At 40.1% G+C, this 15,479-nt stretch overlaps 3 protein-coding genes across 4 annotated transcripts; 2 read left to right on the top strand and 1 right to left on the bottom strand.

Annotated features, from left to right (window-relative positions):
* Positions 1-284: 284 nt before the first annotated feature.
* Positions 285-7,726, top strand: zbed4 (zinc finger, BED-type containing 4). The gene is made up of 3 exons (XM_025057155.1): positions 285-638; positions 2,859-3,394; positions 3,441-7,726. Exons 2-3 carry the CDS (start codon positions 3,053-3,055, stop codon positions 6,846-6,848), a joined length of 3,750 nt encoding a protein of 1,249 aa, XP_024912923.1. The 5' UTR covers positions 285-638; positions 2,859-3,052; the 3' UTR covers positions 6,849-7,726.
* Positions 7,285-10,608, bottom strand: alg12 (ALG12 alpha-1,6-mannosyltransferase). Its single transcript, XM_008315898.3, has 9 exons — positions 10,415-10,608; positions 10,044-10,176; positions 9,764-9,937; positions 9,483-9,677; positions 9,277-9,380; positions 8,946-9,169; positions 8,657-8,826; positions 8,320-8,395; positions 7,285-8,216 (listed from the first exon to the last, which is right to left on the bottom strand). Exons 1-9 carry the CDS (start codon positions 10,571-10,573, stop codon positions 7,976-7,978), a joined length of 1,476 nt encoding a protein of 491 aa, XP_008314120.1. The 5' UTR covers positions 10,574-10,608; the 3' UTR covers positions 7,285-7,975.
* Positions 10,609-10,827: 219 nt separating this feature from the next.
* On the top strand, positions 10,828-15,226 carry creld2 (cysteine-rich with EGF-like domains 2). 2 transcript variants are annotated; one of them, XM_025057274.1, is made up of 11 exons: positions 10,828-11,182; positions 11,286-11,368; positions 11,974-12,084; positions 12,456-12,547; positions 12,657-12,681; positions 12,753-12,904; positions 13,306-13,404; positions 13,597-13,680; positions 13,792-13,887; positions 14,667-14,807; positions 14,898-15,226. In XM_025057274.1, the coding sequence occupies exons 1-11, from the start codon at positions 11,039-11,041 to the stop codon at positions 14,954-14,956; spliced, it is 1,086 nt and encodes a 361-aa protein (XP_024913042.1). In that variant the 5' UTR covers positions 10,828-11,038; the 3' UTR covers positions 14,957-15,226. The 2 variants fall into 2 exon arrangements, with proteins under 2 accessions (XP_024913042.1, XP_008314121.1); XM_008315899.3 differs by having other exon boundaries at positions 10,829-11,182; positions 12,657-12,707; positions 12,779-12,904.
* Positions 15,227-15,479: the final 253 nt, after the last annotated feature.

Raw genomic sequence — 15,479 nt, 5'->3', positions numbered from 1 at the left:
GTTACTCATCTCTTTTCTTGAAAGATTTTAAATTGCAATGCCATCTTCTTTCCTTTCAGAGGAAATTAGTTGTGAATGGATAGCTTTTTATAGAACAAATGACTCATACTTTATTACTCACCTGTTAAAATAATCCTCAGCTGCAGCCTAAAATAATGCAAAACTAAACCAAAATACAACAATGTTTTAACGATTGTTTGCATATTCTGCAAAGACTGTATTCATAGTATTATTATTACTGTTAGTATTACGAGTATTACCATTGAAGTAGTTTATAAATTATTGATAACATACTCTGTAATTGATGAGAACATTAATATCGAATTATTTCTTACAATTGAAGTCGTTCCGTTTAAAATAATATATCCGAACAGGCAACTGGGTGTTATGTAGGATTCTGCTGCCTTGTACATTTATGACCTCTTCCCTCGTCACACTGGAGACCCTACGCGCAGTGACATCATTAAAACATGTTCCTTCCGTCTGACGCTGCGTGGAGCTGCTTCGGCCGAACGTGAAGTGCTAGCAAACCAGAAGACAAAAGCAACTAAAGTGAACCCCGCTCCGGATCAATCAAATGTCTCAAATATAACCGTTCGAGGGGCCAAAACACAGGGATTGCATCGCCACAGTACACAGTAAGTATTCTCTGATAACACACCCGTCCGGGGATGATTTTGTGCGAATAGGACATCGTAGGAAGCGCTGGTCTGATTCGGATCCCGTGTGGTTCGTCTTACAACGGCTGGGTTCTGCCTCACCAGGTTAGCTTCAATGTCCTGTGTGTGTGGCCTAGCTGGCAGCTAACCAGCTAGCAGAGGTGGTGCGGTCCGAAATGGTCTCGACGCTTCAGTGGGGTCAACACTACAGTAATAAACCAGCCACATAAGTTACAGTAGCTCTAATATTGACCCGCTATAAATCCATGCGTAGCAACCGCTACACCTGAGTGTTGTTTTAATGTGTTTATTAGCCATGCGGCTAACAAACTTAGCATCAGTTTAGCCACCGTGGTGTTTACTGACGGCGTCGCGGTAACTGTAGGCAGTTGTTGAATATATCAGTAAATATATGTGGGTGTGAGGGTCAATTAAGTTCAGTGGGGTGTTGTGTGTTGTTAATTCGATATTACAACTAAACCCAGTAATAAAGACAACTTCAAAACTTGAATTAACGTGAACATGAAGGGCAGTCGGCGTTGGCTATTTTCCTCTGTCCTCTCGACTCTTCCTGAACAGGACTTGAGGCTAAACCCGGAAAAACTGTCAAGTGATCATTTAGGAAATGGTTCGAAACTTCTTGTTTATTTTGCTACCTACTTACAGTAAAACAGAACCGGTCGTGTACACACTTTGTTAATGCAATATTATTTAGATATAATTCAGTCTACCGCGTAGATATTTCTGATAGTTTCGTTGAGTTCTGTTGGGTGGTACTTGTGTACTCGGGCTGTTATCTGAGTTGATGAGGCCTGTGGAAACAAACAACAAATTGTGTCGTATGCGTTATGTACAATGAAAGGAAAAAAAAAATAGTTTAATATATGGCCAATACGTTTTGCCTTGATGCATAATTTGCCATTCAGAATATTTCTGTGTAATTGAGTGTTTTGAGTATTGAGTATTATTTAAAGTGGAATTACTTTTTATTAAATAATGTTAACTTATCTAAAATAATACACGGATTAATAAAACATAAATCCATACATTAATGTAATAGTCAATTACATTTTTTAAATATTGATTGACATAATTTCACTACCTTTTTAGTTTTGATGTCTATATTTGTTGGTTTACTAATATTTTATCAATTATTTTGTTCTCTGCTTTGATCAGGCGTTACATATTAGTCAATTCCTTAACTCTTATCTCATACAGTTGTTTTTACATGCTGGTCAAACATTCACCAGATGGGAAAAAAACATTATACCAATATAATATAGAAAAAGCAACATGCTTGATCACTAGTTGAAAGACTTAAATGCACTACATAAACAATGACTGCTGAAATTCATAAAAAGTTCAGCTGAAACCACTTTGGGTCTAAAATCAACCTAGAGCCTTTGGTCTTCTGATTTGGCTGAACATAAACATTAATGTTGTGTCATTGCCTATTGTGTGTTGAATTAGCAAAATAAAAAAAATACCTACATGCCCCGAGGTGGTCACAATGCAAATACAGGACCACTCCCAGATGGTACCAGTTCCTCTGTTTGTTGTTGCATGTTATAAAGAGTGGGTTTGGCTAACCAACAGATTAACAAGTAGAAGATGAAAGTAAGTTACACCATTGTATCATCAATGCAAAATAACCAAATCTGACCAGAATTTGATTTTTACAAACCTGTTTTGCAGACTTAAATTATCCGGAAATGAATAACAGATATCCACCAGTCAAACACCTTACTAAAACCCACACATGTGAGCTCTGTTGACCAGTGGAAATGGAGAAAACAGTGTATAACATTATGATCTGGTGAGAAAGGTCAATAGGTTTTATAACACAGAGAGAGAGGCATACATTTTTATAATTTAGGGAATTGTGCTCATATTTAAATATTTTTTTTACATCATCATCAGGTTAAGATTAAGATCAAATATTAGCTAACTAATGACTGCACTGAAAGAATCTACTAGTTATCTTACAAAATGTGATGTTTATGGTAACCTTAAACCCAAACCTTGAACTTTTTCTGGTGCCATCTGATAACAACAGTCAGTTCTTTATCCATCAGTTTCAGGACTCAAAATGAACCCAGTACAGAGGTCTCTGTAGTTGTACAATACCTGTAATACCTGTATTGTGGGATTTTTTTTGTTCATTGTAATGGTGTTTTTTTTTCTCCTCTGTTTCTCTAGGTTATGTGTGGTATAGTGGAACTACTTTTGTCATAAATGGAGAGCAACAAGCAGGCACCCTGCATCCTGGAGAGCCCCACACACATTACAACACCTGCATGAGAACAGCTGTATCAATGAGTACACCTAAAGTCAGTGACCACGTTTGACAAAGCAGACCTGCCTACTACTACAGTGAACATTGGGCTGCTGCCATGGAGGGGGAGGAGGAAGTCTTTCACATGAAAGAGGATATGGTCACTAAATCTAACGGTGCAAATGAAAGTAAAAAATTGGAGGCAAAGGGGGCCTGTCTGAAAATTGAGGGCCAGGATGGCTACGTATTTAAATCCTACAGCATTAACCCTAGGGACACTGCCGATGCAAATTCACAAGCCTGCTCCTCATCAACACTGGATAAAGACTCCTCACTTTCCCCCCATTTATCTTCTCAGGATGAAAAACATTTGGAGTCTGATGAAGCAAAAGAGACTGACCTGGCATCTCCTACTCTTGCAAACAAATACCTAAACACTGATACGGAAGAGAACCGAGAATAAAAACCACGAAAATGGTAAAAATCAAAGCAAACATTCAAACAAGGAGGAGGAAGATGAGGTGGAGATGGATGATGTAAATGAGTTGAAGGAGACACCGGAAGATGAAAGTCTTGCGTTCGGCAGCTCATTCGGCCCTTTTTTAACACGAGAGGGCGATGATTATAGCAGTTTACTGAGTCCATACACGGGAACCCTTTATGACGTTGCCATGGATGCCGTCACTCAGAGCCTTTTATCATCCATGAGGAGTCAAAACAACCCAAGAAAAAAATCTCCTGCATGGAATCACTTTTGCATATCACCACGAGACAGTACCAAAGCAATCTGTTTATACTGCATGAAAGAGTTTAGTCGGGGTAAGAATGAGAAGGACCTGAGTACAAGTTGTTTAATGAGGCACGTACGAAGGGCTCACCCTACTGTGCTTTTACAGGAAGGAGCAGACGCATCGTTGAATAATCTAAGTGGCCCTCTCACCTCCTCTTTCATGCTTCCTTCGCCTAATTCACCAAAAAATGGAGACATGACAAATATCACTAATTCTGCCTCAAAGAACACTTCTCCGTCCACTTCCTCAGCTGAAAATTTAGACCTCTCATCCAAAGAAGTGTTACCCAATGTTGAACCAAAATTAGAACAGTTTGCCAACATTGACACAGTTGGCAGCATTCTCTCATCCTCCCATTCCAATGAAAACAACCTTGAAGACTTGTCAGAGGGAGGGCCTGAGCGCCTTCTTGGAACTCCAAAAAGCTCCAGTTCCCGTCGCAGATCGGCCGTATGGAAACACTTCTACCTTTCTCCTGCTGACAGTTCCAAAGCAGTATGTATCCATTGCATGAATGAATTTAGTAGAGGTAAAAATGGTAAAGACCTGGGGACAAGCTGCCTCATTCGTCACATGTGGAGGGCCCACAAAGAAGTTGTCATTGAAGAAAACGGGCAGGGCAATCACATCCCACCACCGTACACAAACCCACCCTCACTTCTGGCCCGCACTACTCTACAGGATCTATCAGAAATTAAAAAAGACTCGCCTGTTTTTCCCTCCTCACCAGAAACGGTATCAGAAGAACTTCACCAGAGCCTAGAGGAGAGCATGGATATTCAACAGGTAACTGAGGAAATAATGCAACACTCAGGGCCAGAGTCCTCCCTCAACCTCTCTTTCAAAATAAAGACAGAGGATGTGCCCATGACTTCCTCACCATGTGACCAGTCTGAGGGCCTCGGCCTAAACCATGATCACTCTGTTTTCCAGCAAAACAAAAAGATAATGAAACGGGTGAAATCTGAAGTGTGGCACCATTTCATAGTGTCACCAGTCGATCAGTTGAAAGCACTGTGCCGTTACTGTCCGTGTGTCATCAGTCGAGGGAAACGGGGCGACTTTGGTACAAGCTGTCTGATGAGACATCTCATGAGACGCCACCCAGATGTCCTCAAAAACCAAAAAAGCACAGATGACAAGGAATCTTCCTCCCCACAACCCTACACCACTCTCACTGCAACAGATGCAGTTTCCACCAAAGAAACTGACAGCCCAACTAGTGAGAAAAAAACCCAAACTCAGCCTGGTTTAAGTAAAAAGACGTCAAAACTGTGGAACCATTTCTCCATATCACCTGCTGATCCCACAAAGGTGGTTTGTTTGCACTGTAGCCGCACAATTAGCAGAGGCAAAAAGACTACAAACCTCGGCACGAGTTGCCTTTTTAGACACATGCAGAGGTTTCATGGACATGTTCTTGACAGTAACAATACTATCTCAGGTGATGTGCCGTCTGCTGAAATTCATGTTAAACAAGAGCTTATGGACACTGCTGTTTATGAAGCAGAACAGAGCCCTGAGAGGTTTGACGAACACCACCCGATTGCCAAAAAAATCACCAAGCTTATCGCAGAAATGCTCGCACTAGATCTTCAGCCATCAGCCTTGGTGGAGAATGCTGGACTTAACAGACTGCTAGAGTACCTCCAGCCTCAGTATTCTCTACCACCTTCTTCTTTCTTTACCAGCACTGCCATACCAGATATGTATGAACGGGTGAAGGATGTTGTGTTGACCCATCTAAAAGAGGCTGAAGGTGGTGTTGTCCACTTCACAACTAGTATTTGGGTCAGCAGCCAGACAAGAGAATACCTGACCCTTACTGCTCACTGGGCAACTTACGAGTCAAGTATCAGACCCCAGAGTCAGGATTTTCACTGCTCCGCTCTCTTAAGTGTCTCTCAGATAGACTGTGACCAAGATGTGCAAGACATCCCAAAGCAGTTGGAGTTTCTGTGGGATTCTTGGATCACGTCCTCAGGGCTGAAAAAGGGTTTCACTGTAACTGATAACTTTACCATCAGAAACACGTTGGAGGACCACGGCCACGTCACCATGCAGTGTTTTGGACACACTATAGACCTCATTGTTAGCGAAGCCATAAAGAGCCAGAGAATGGTTCAGAACCTCTTGAGTATTGCACGAAAGATCTGTGAACGTGTGCACCGCTCAGCAAAGGCCAAGGAGAAATTGACCGAGCTTCAGAGGGTCCACGAGCTGCCAGAGAACCCGCTGATCCAGGATGTACCATCCAAATGGATGACATCCTTCTTCATGCTAGAGCGTCTCGTAGAGCAGAAGAAAGCTATCGACGAGATATCGATAGAGTGTAATTTCAGGGAAATGATCAGCTGCGACCAATGGGAGGTGATGCAGTCTTTCTGCAATGCTCTAAAACCTTTTGAGGTTGCCTGTAGGGAGATGAGCAGCCACACTGCCACTCTGGGTCAGGTGATACCACTCATCCACATCCTCAACAGAAAGATAGACCTGCTGTTTGATGAGACTGTGGGCATCGACAACATGCTCAAGTCTCTGAAAGAAGCCATGGTGAGCAGAATGTCAGGAACACTGCAGGACCCACGATACATGTGGGCCACCATGTTGGACCCACGATACAAGACGTCATTGTTCACTGAAGAAGAAGCAGAGCAGTGTAGACAAGAACTAATCAGAGAGATGGACTCGTCCTCTTCTACCTCAGATGCAGACCAGCCTCTGCTGCCCAACGGCTGTAACGAAAACCCGGAATCATCCACCAGTCCTAATACCAACCAGGAGAGCCTTTGGTCCCTGATGGCTGACGTCAGGCAAAAGATAAAAACTGAAGAGAAGCCAAAGTCCTCAGAGCTGGCAGTGCTGGAGTACCTTGAGGAAGACATCCTTGATCAAAGCTGTGATCCCCTCGATTACTGGAACCTGAAAAAGTTCCTTTGGCCCAATCTTGCTAAAGTAGCTGCCCGTTACGTTGGCTGCCCTCCCAGCATCATCCCAGCAGAGACACTGTTCAGCACAGCGAGTGTCAACTGTGCCCTTAACCAGCCCAGGCCTTTACTGGAAAACTTAGAGGGTCTGTTGTTCCTCAAGGTCAACCTCCCTTTGATCTATTTTCAGTACTGATTTAATATTGAGCATTAACTTGAAAAAAAAAACCTTTATTAAGGACCAAGTTGAAGAGCTGTGAAAAGGGGTGGGCATTGGGTGGGGAGGGTCGTGGGGAGGGACGGGGGGGTGTCCTTACTAGGAATAATGTAAAATATCAATTTCTACACTGATTCTGCGTCTCAGTGAACAGACCAGATGGGGTTTTATTGTATTCTGTGTACTACTGTTAAAACACTCTGATGTGATAAAAAAAACGTCTCAGCCAGAAGTGTCATCAGGAAGGGAGGGGTTTTCTAGCTGTCGGGGGTTTGATGATAATGTGTTTGCTTGTAAATCAATGTTTGTTTTCTGTGTCTACTCTGTCCTTGTGCCTTATCCAAAAACTACTTCAGGTCAAAAATGCTGTAAATATTTTGTTAAGATTTACGCAGATCAATTCAGGATGCTTTGATTTTTTTTTTTTTTCCTCTTACGGATGTGATAGATGCAGAATTGTTTTCTTAATGAAAACATGGTCCAAAAATAAATGCTGTGACTGAAAGATGTTTTAAGTTAATGTTATTTAATTTTCATTGTTGAATTTGTGGCTTATGGTACTGTCATTTAGAAATAGATATTTTTACTTGTGAAATGTTTTTAATAAGATGTACAAAATTGCTGTATTTTCAGAATAAGGATAATGAGTTTGTTTGGAATTTACAGTTTCTCTTAAGCACAATTTAAGTTTATGTTCAGGGGAATTAAATTATGGGTTTATTGAGTAAAATGATGTACTGTACATTTTATATTAAATTACTTCTGAACTTAATTTGATAAATGTTTTGAGCATTGAGACTGGAACCATGCACATTTTGTGGTCATTTGTAAATAAAGGTTTTCCATATGCAATATCTTTTTCTTTTTTTGTGTTTAATTTGCTATGTAAAAATGTTTTACAATTGTTATGCCAATAATAGGTGCCTGCAATAAGGCAGCACAATTATAAGGAGTAAGGTTTATCTACACTGTTTAAAACAAAGTTGTACAAAATATGCATTATTTAACAAAAACTGCAGCGGTGATTATCACTACTACTGTTTCTTTTAACTCACATTCAGTCAAAAACCCCTAAACTCTTAATCTGACAACTTGTCAGCGAAAAGTCACTTGTTTTCCTGAGCTTTAGTCTTTCTCTCCATCAGCACGACTTTACGCTGCAGTTTCACACTGACAGGAGGGAAGTGAAACAAGTCAAAGGCGAGGTTACTGTAACCGTCAACGAATGCCACAGGCTGGTGGGTGTCCTGGAGTAGCTGTAGCTTTTTTACGTCAGCTTCCATGAGTAAGTGTGTGTATGTCCTGACTTCTGGACTTGTGGTATTTACGTCCTCCCTTTTGTCGTATCTGAGGAGAGTGGCAGGCAGAAGCATAAAAAATATTTAATGTAAAACAGAGATGGAATCAACATTTGAAAAAACAAAAACAAACAAAAAAAAAAAAAACGAACCTCCAGTGTCTGTTTAGCTCCAAGAACCGTGTCACTCCAGTTTCAGCAGCGTAAGTGTCAATGTGAACAAAAACATCTACAAAAGATGCAAAAATACATTTATTATAGATATATATACAGTAGTTAAATAAAAGTTTATTTTCTATGCAATTAGTACATACATATACTTTAATTCCCAGATTAATGATCATATCTTACATTTATATTGCTTATTTTACTTGGCATTTCTGTCTCATGCAGAGAGAAAAAACGTAAACATAGCTCATCATCATCAGCTTAATTTATTGAATTTTAATGACTATTAGGTCAGTAAATAACAGCTTAAAGTGATTCAGACCTGCAGTGGGTGGCAACAGCCTGTGAAGCTGGAGCATCCCGTGGCCTCCTGGGTAATTGTGATGGGAAATATACAGGCAGAGAGTAGAATACGCTGCATTTGTCAACAGCTGGACAACTACGACAACAGAGCCCAGCTTGTACATCCAGGATTTCTTGTAGTTGGCCAAACTAAAATAAAACATAAAAAGAAACTAGTTATTTCAGACAGAGTTGCTGGCGGTGAGATCACATATTTCAACAGAAATCCTTTGAAAGTTTTCTAAAATCATTTTTCTGCTTTTACTCACATAAAAGAACAACCTCGGGCGGCCACCAAACTAAGCACTGGGAATGTGTATATGATGAAGCGCAGCTCCTTGTGGGGCAGCAGTGAGTAGATGAGGATGAAGCCGATTGTCGGAAGCGAAATGATTCTCATTCTTCTGTCAAGAAGACCCAGTGGGATAAAGAGCATTGAGCAGCCGAGGGCACGGGGCAGCACGGAGTAGAAATACCAGAGGAAGGGGGAGGTTTAGGAGAGGGATAAGTCAAGGAAAACATTATTTTAATTTGTGAAAAATACTACAGCACTTGGGACAGTCACATATAGACATCTACAGGTGCTAATTCAAAGGATATTCCCCAGTTGGAACTTTTGTTGAGAAAAGTGTTGTACCACAAAACCTGACCTTCAGGCCACAGAAATGTTCTCCAAAAGAAGGTGTCAACGGCCACAGTTAGAGCTGTAAAAGAGAATAACAATCAAAAAAGACATTACAGTATGTGAAAACATAAAGGAACTAAACAGATATATATTGTTTTGATGTTGTTTTGTTGTCACTGACCAAGTGATAACATCCCAGCAGGAACAGCATAGTAAAGCACCTGCAGAATTCCTAGCTTTTTGCTCAGCAACGACATCAACAACATGAGACCCATGAAGATGCAGAGCTCCGAGCGGAACACAATAATGACAAAAGCAGAGAGGCAGATGAAGCGGCCCTGTTTCTGAGCCATCCAAGATGCAAACGCAACAAGCACTGGGAACAGAATTAACAGGTAAAATATTACTCAAAGTAAAAGTCAAATATATAGGCTTGTAGTCAACATATGAAACGCAATGTACCTAGTGGTAGAGCAAATACATTCGGGAGAGTCCTGGTGCTGTAGAACATCAGGTGAAACTGTGACACACACATCAAACAGAAGAGTCCTGCGACTGTTGAACCAAACTGCCTCTTCACCTCTTTTTGCATGTGCCATAATGCACCAACAACACAAAATCCCAGGGAGGCACGGACTGCACAAAACACCACAATTCACCATCAATCAATTTGTCCATCCATCCACTATACATTGATATTAAATGAAAAGTAAATAAAATAAAATGTGATGCTCGTGTTTACCTATGAGCTGTGTGTAGAATTTTGGAATATCCAGCTGGAGTGATAGAAACACAACGGGGGAGGAGAAAATTGAGAGAAATAGAGGGCCAATAAACGTCCTTGGCACCACACCAGGGAATTCATGGTGGTCGTACTAAAAGAGGAGCAAAACATTTTTAAATATTAACACTGAATAAAAGGGGCAATTATAATAAGTCTTCAGATAATGTTTGTGAGCTATAGAATATAATCAGGCGATTTCCCTTGTGTACATTGGATGTAAAGTATGAATATAGCGATTTCAAAAAAGTAATTAAACATTAAGTTACAGACTGGGGTTCTAAACAATTAGCATCTTCCCTGCACCTTTATCCTCTTGGACTCGTTCTTACCTTGTCAATGTCAAGTCTGTGATACAAAATATCGTGCACTGCTTGCAAATTAAAGCTTTCTTCAACCTTTGTAAATGGACATACAAATAAATGCAAGAGAGCCACTGAAAATAATAACAAAAACAGAGGAAGCCTCCAAACAACTCTCTTTTCCGCCATGACAGCTAGAAAGGTTGTGTCACTTCCGGTCAAAACAGGAAGTGAATCAAGCGATATTTTTCATATAAAATAAACAATTTCTATTATTTTATTCAACGTTTTAATTAAATGAGTATTTTATAAAAATATCAGTTACTTATACAATTAACATGTTCACTTTTCCAGATTTTCCACGTGCAGACTAAGCTCTTTGTCCCGCGCGTGGCGGTGTTCGATTGGGTTAAAATGTGATTGACAGAGGGTCCTGACTAATCCGCACAAGCCACAATTCGAAACAGAAGCTGACGCGGAAAACAGTAGTCGGTTGGGCTTTTTTTGTTAGCCAACCGGCATGTAAATACTACTCTTATTTGTTTTGCATAGATAACACTTAGCAAGATTAAATGCTAAGTGTCGATTTTGTAGATGAGTCCGAACCATTTAGTGTGTGCGTCCTGATATTGGGTCGAGAGTAATTGGTAGAACATGCTGCTCACAGGCTCAATGCTACGATTGATTAGACTGTTGTCTTGTCTAACGCTTGTTTTATTTTTACAAGTCTGCTATGCCAAAAAAGATTCAAAAACATCATGTTACACTTGCAAGCAAATTACTGAAAACTTCAACAAGGTAAGTCAAGCTCGGTGTGTTCACGTTTGTTGTCATACACTTCTGTGACATGACAGTCTCACTTTTAATTCCTTCGCACATCAACAACTGAATTTTGTTTTAGGGGTTTGAAAGGACAGCAAAGCAGAACTTTGGTGGAGGTAACACAGCCTGGGAGGAGAGAACACTGTCCAAATATGAGACGAGGTGAGAGGGTCCAACCTGTTCTTTTCTTACTGCAGGTCACACTGCCACTGACTGACACATGTCAACATGGTCAGACTGGCTTTTGCCAAAGTAACCGGTTACTCAGCTTTTGGACATATAATTTTTCATTTCACAATGACTTTCACTAAATGATGTTACTGCAAATGTTATTACATTATTGCACCACATGTATATATACATATGCACTACCTACTGTGTATATATATATATATATATATATACTGTATATATATAGACATGTATATAGTAATTAGTCATGGCCTACAACCTTTGTACTTGGGTAAACTGTGTACTCCGGTTGCTAAGCAACATCATTTTGTTGCCAGACTCACTGTTTTTTTTTATATTTCTGTGCAGTGGCCATAAAGAAAGTCTAAGTCTACAAAACAGATGGGTTTTTTTTTTGCGGTTTGGAACATCACTGTGTGCAGTGGAGCTGTGACACGTCTACTGTCCAACCCTGAGGGACAGATGTTTCCTCAATGCAAAACATGACCACCAGGAGGAACATTAAAAAAATGTCTTAAACTACTGATGATGCCGACTGTAACGTCCTCGACGTCACCCGTCTTGTCTGTTTGCAGTGAGATTCGTCTGATGGAGATTATAGAGGACCTGTGTGACAGCAGCAGCTTCGACTGTAACCACATGTTGGAAGAACACGAGGACAAATTTGAGACCTGGTGGTTCAAGAAGTGAGTTATGATATCAGCATGTTATTCTGACTCTCATGGATTCATCGATTATCATGTCATTACGTGCACAGATTGGTCTCTTTATTGTAGTTTTACTGCAGCAGATCTGTGATGTTCTATTCTGTGAAACTACTGGAGTTTTTATTGTATTATTTTGACAGTAAAGGGATCTTATCTTATCGCACTCTGTGTTTGAAACTGCAATAACACCGTAGCACCGCTGGGCGATAGCTGAATTATTACTTTATTGATTTGTTTGCTTAGTTTTATAAACACTGTCAGGCGGACGCCTTTTTATTATCTTTATGTCTGTTTGATGGGAAAGTCGATCTAACTCTTTTATTTTTATTATTTTTTTTGTTACATTACAGGAAAACAAAACACCCTGATTTGCATAAGTGGTTCTGCATTGAAAGCATCAAAGTGTGCTGTCCAAAGGGAACTTTTGGACCAGACTGCAATGGTGAGGCAGCAGTTTTGTTCTCAACAAGATAATTCTGGAAAATAAATACCATGATTTCTAAAAGAATATTATAAAAACACAAATTAATTTTTTTTGGTTTTCTGTCAAGCCTGTGTGGGGGGTTCTGAGAATCCGTGTCACGGAAACGGGCAGTGTGATGGTGAAGGACCCCGAGGAGGGACCGGGAAATGCAGCTGTGCTACCGGTGTCACGGAAACGGGCAGTGTGATGGTGAAGGAACCCGAGGAGGGACCGGGAAATGCAGCTGTGATAACGGTTATAAGGGGGAGTTCTGCCTGGACTGCAGGGACGGCTACTTCAATGAAGTCAGGAATGAAACCTTTTCACTTTGCACAGGTACAAATGATCACAGATTCTACATTCAGGAAAGAAACATTTGCCTATTATTATCATTCTATTTATTCATTTAAAACCAATCAAATTCAGTAAATATCTAAAAAATATTGAATCTATTTTTTATATAATATTTGTTTTAAAGTGAATTTAAGTGACCGGCCGTGAATATTTTATCGCCACTGCTAAGCTAAGTTAGCTTAGTTATAATATGCTATTATATGCACAATTATGTGATAAGCTGGGAATCTTAATGGCCCATGGCTAAATTAGGCCTGTTGGGGTCGCTGCAGCGATAGACTTCAAATACAGTACGTTTTAGTTACTTCAGCGTGAGCGCGCCCTGGCGTACGCCTGAGGACTCACAGACACTCCCTGAACGTTGTCCTCGTGTCTTCCTACAGAATGTCACTCGTCTTGCAAGACCTGCTCCGGAGCAACCAATCAGGATTGCGATGAGTGCAAAGAGGGCTGGGAGGAGGACGACCAGGAAGCTTGTGTCGGTACGAGCACCGGAAATGTTCAAATAAAGTAACGATACTGGTACACGATACTAAGTTGAACTACACGATAATACCTAAAAAAAAATCAAATATTTACTGCCATTTTATTTAAACAAATGCACTAATGAGCGTGAAGAAGAAATTAAAGTAAAGATGACGGTTGAACGTACTGTTATGTGTGGTTGTCTGCAGACGTAGACGAGTGCTCCAAGGACCCATCGCCGTGTAATGAAGATCAGTTCTGCATCAACACAGACGGCTCCTACTCCTGCAAGAGTAAGACAACCTCGGGTTAATTATTTCTTGTTTTTAATAGTTCTTAAACGACGGTAAATTGTAAAGTTTTGAAAATGAACATCAATAATATTTTCTCCATATCCTCCACAGCTTGTGACAGAGTTTGCTCTGGCTGCACCGGAGCAGGCGCTGATAAGTGCAAGGCTTGTGCCAGTGGTTACCAGGAGGCGGAGGGCAGCTGCACAGGTAGGTAGTGATGCATGAACCACGGGTGTTTTGAGTGTGTCTAAAAATAACAAGTGACTGTTACATATAGAAGTTTCAATGTTACGTACCAATGTCCAAGATATGAATTTAATCAAAGGTTGTGAGTATTTGTGAGTAATTTTTGTAAAACTGGAGATGCTGTAGTTAGCTGAATTATTACTTTATTGATTTGTTTGCTTAGTTAGTTAGAAAACAAATTTTGAAATCCGTTTAAAACATTAAACATGTAGCTCCCATATTTGGCCCGCAGGTGGTGCTAAGTGCACATTGAAAACCTATGCAACTTCAAGTCTACTTGTACAAACATAGTACACATAGAAGTTTCAGTGTTACGTACCAAGGTGTAGATCTATGTTCTATGTCAAAAATATGAATTTAATCAAAGGTTGTGAGCTCAAGCATTTAGATTTTCTTTTTGGTCTGTACATTTTAAAAACTTAAAATCAAGATTTTCTAAATTCACATTTTTGTAAAACTGGAGATGATGTAGTTAGAAAACAAGTTTTTGGAATCCGTTTTTCGACATTAAACATGTAGCTCCCGTATTTGGCCCGAAGGTGGTGCTAAGTGCACATTGAAAATCTATGCAACTTCAAGTCTACTTGTACAACGTGGTTTTTTATGTATTTAAATGTGGAGAATTATGATGGTGTTATTGAAGGTGCTTAAATAACCTGGGGAAAAAACCCCACATTAAATCTTAAACATTGAAGCCAGAGCTTTTAACCTTATTATTACGCTTTTCTTTTTTTCCTCAGATATCGACGAGTGTTCCCAGTCGGAGTCGGTGTGTACGAAGGAGCACCAGGAGTGTGTTAACACTAAAGGCAGCTACGTTTGTATCTGTTTACCTGGCTACGAGGAAAAGGACGACGAGTGTGTTCAAATCCCACAACCAGGTGAGTTGATTGATCGTAAATTCAAAGTGTGTTAATGTCCACGTGAATAATTGAATTATTCGTTATTATTACTTTTTTTTTTTTTTTCAGAAACACCAGAGGATGCTGAAGTAGTGGAGGAGACCAACAATCCTCACGGAGAACTTTGACCTCAAACCTGGGATCATTAATGTTGCGGATGATTCCTGATGTGGCTAACATCGTGCACTTACGTAGCAGTCACACTTACGGACCAACGAAAGCCACCCTATTGGCTGTGGACCCTGGATTCAGCGGCAATAAGAGACATTTGAATGCACTGGCGTTGCTGGTTGTTGTTGCTTTTCTCTCCAGTGTGCACATTTTTAACTACCACTTATTGTCTTTACTTCTTAAATTTGAAGTTGGTTTAATAAAGTTGGAAAATTGTTTACAACGAACGCCCTCTAGGAAAAAGCATGGATTCTCATTTTAATTTAAGTTTTAGGTGGCAGTTGCAGTTCACCCTGATGACCACAAGGTGGTGGTCTGGTTACTTGTAATAGTGACTTTCACTGATGCTGGGAGTTGTAAGATGGGAGGGCTCTGTGTTTCTTGTCAAATATTTACCATATATATATATATATATACTGTAGTTGTAGTATTTTTGTTTTATGAAGGTAAAACTTTATCACTACTGTACTATATAGTACT

Source organism: Cynoglossus semilaevis, chromosome 8 (genome assembly GCF_000523025.1).
Source record: "Cynoglossus semilaevis isolate Cse_v1.0 chromosome 8, Cse_v1.0, whole genome shotgun sequence".
Taxonomy (NCBI): domain Eukaryota; kingdom Metazoa; phylum Chordata; class Actinopteri; order Pleuronectiformes; family Cynoglossidae; genus Cynoglossus; species Cynoglossus semilaevis.
Note: the sequence above shows the minus strand (reverse complement) of the source record. Positions and strands in the feature narration are given on the sequence as shown.

Excerpts from the sequence above, each read along its gene's own strand:
- zbed4 (XM_025057155.1), top strand. The coding sequence starts at position 3,053 with ATGGAGGGGGAGGAGGAAGTCTTTCACATGAAAGAGGATATGGTCACT. Across the intron at positions 3,395-3,440 it reads ATACGGAAGAGAACCGAGAA|GAGGAGGAAGATGAGGTGGA; the intron begins TAAAAACCACGA and ends CATTCAAACAAG.
- alg12 (XM_008315898.3), bottom strand. The coding sequence starts at position 10,573 with ATGGCGGAAAAGAGAGTTGTTTGGAGGCTTCCTCTGTTTTTGTTATTA. Across the intron at positions 9,170-9,276 it reads ACAAAAGTTCCAACTGGGGA|ACCTCCCCCTTCCTCTGGTA; the intron begins ATATCCTTTGAA and ends TCCCTCTCCTAA. Across the intron at positions 8,827-8,945 it reads GCCCGAGGTTGTTCTTTTAT|TTTGGCCAACTACAAGAAAT; the intron begins GTGAGTAAAAGC and ends GTTTTATTTTAG.
- creld2 (XM_025057274.1), top strand. The coding sequence starts at position 11,039 with ATGCTGCTCACAGGCTCAATGCTACGATTGATTAGACTGTTGTCTTGT. Across the intron at positions 12,548-12,656 it reads TTTTGGACCAGACTGCAATG|CCTGTGTGGGGGGTTCTGAG; the intron begins GTGAGGCAGCAG and ends TTTTCTGTCAAG. Across the intron at positions 12,682-12,752 it reads GTGGGGGGTTCTGAGAATCC|GTGTCACGGAAACGGGCAGT; the intron begins GTGTCACGGAAA and ends GCTGTGCTACCG.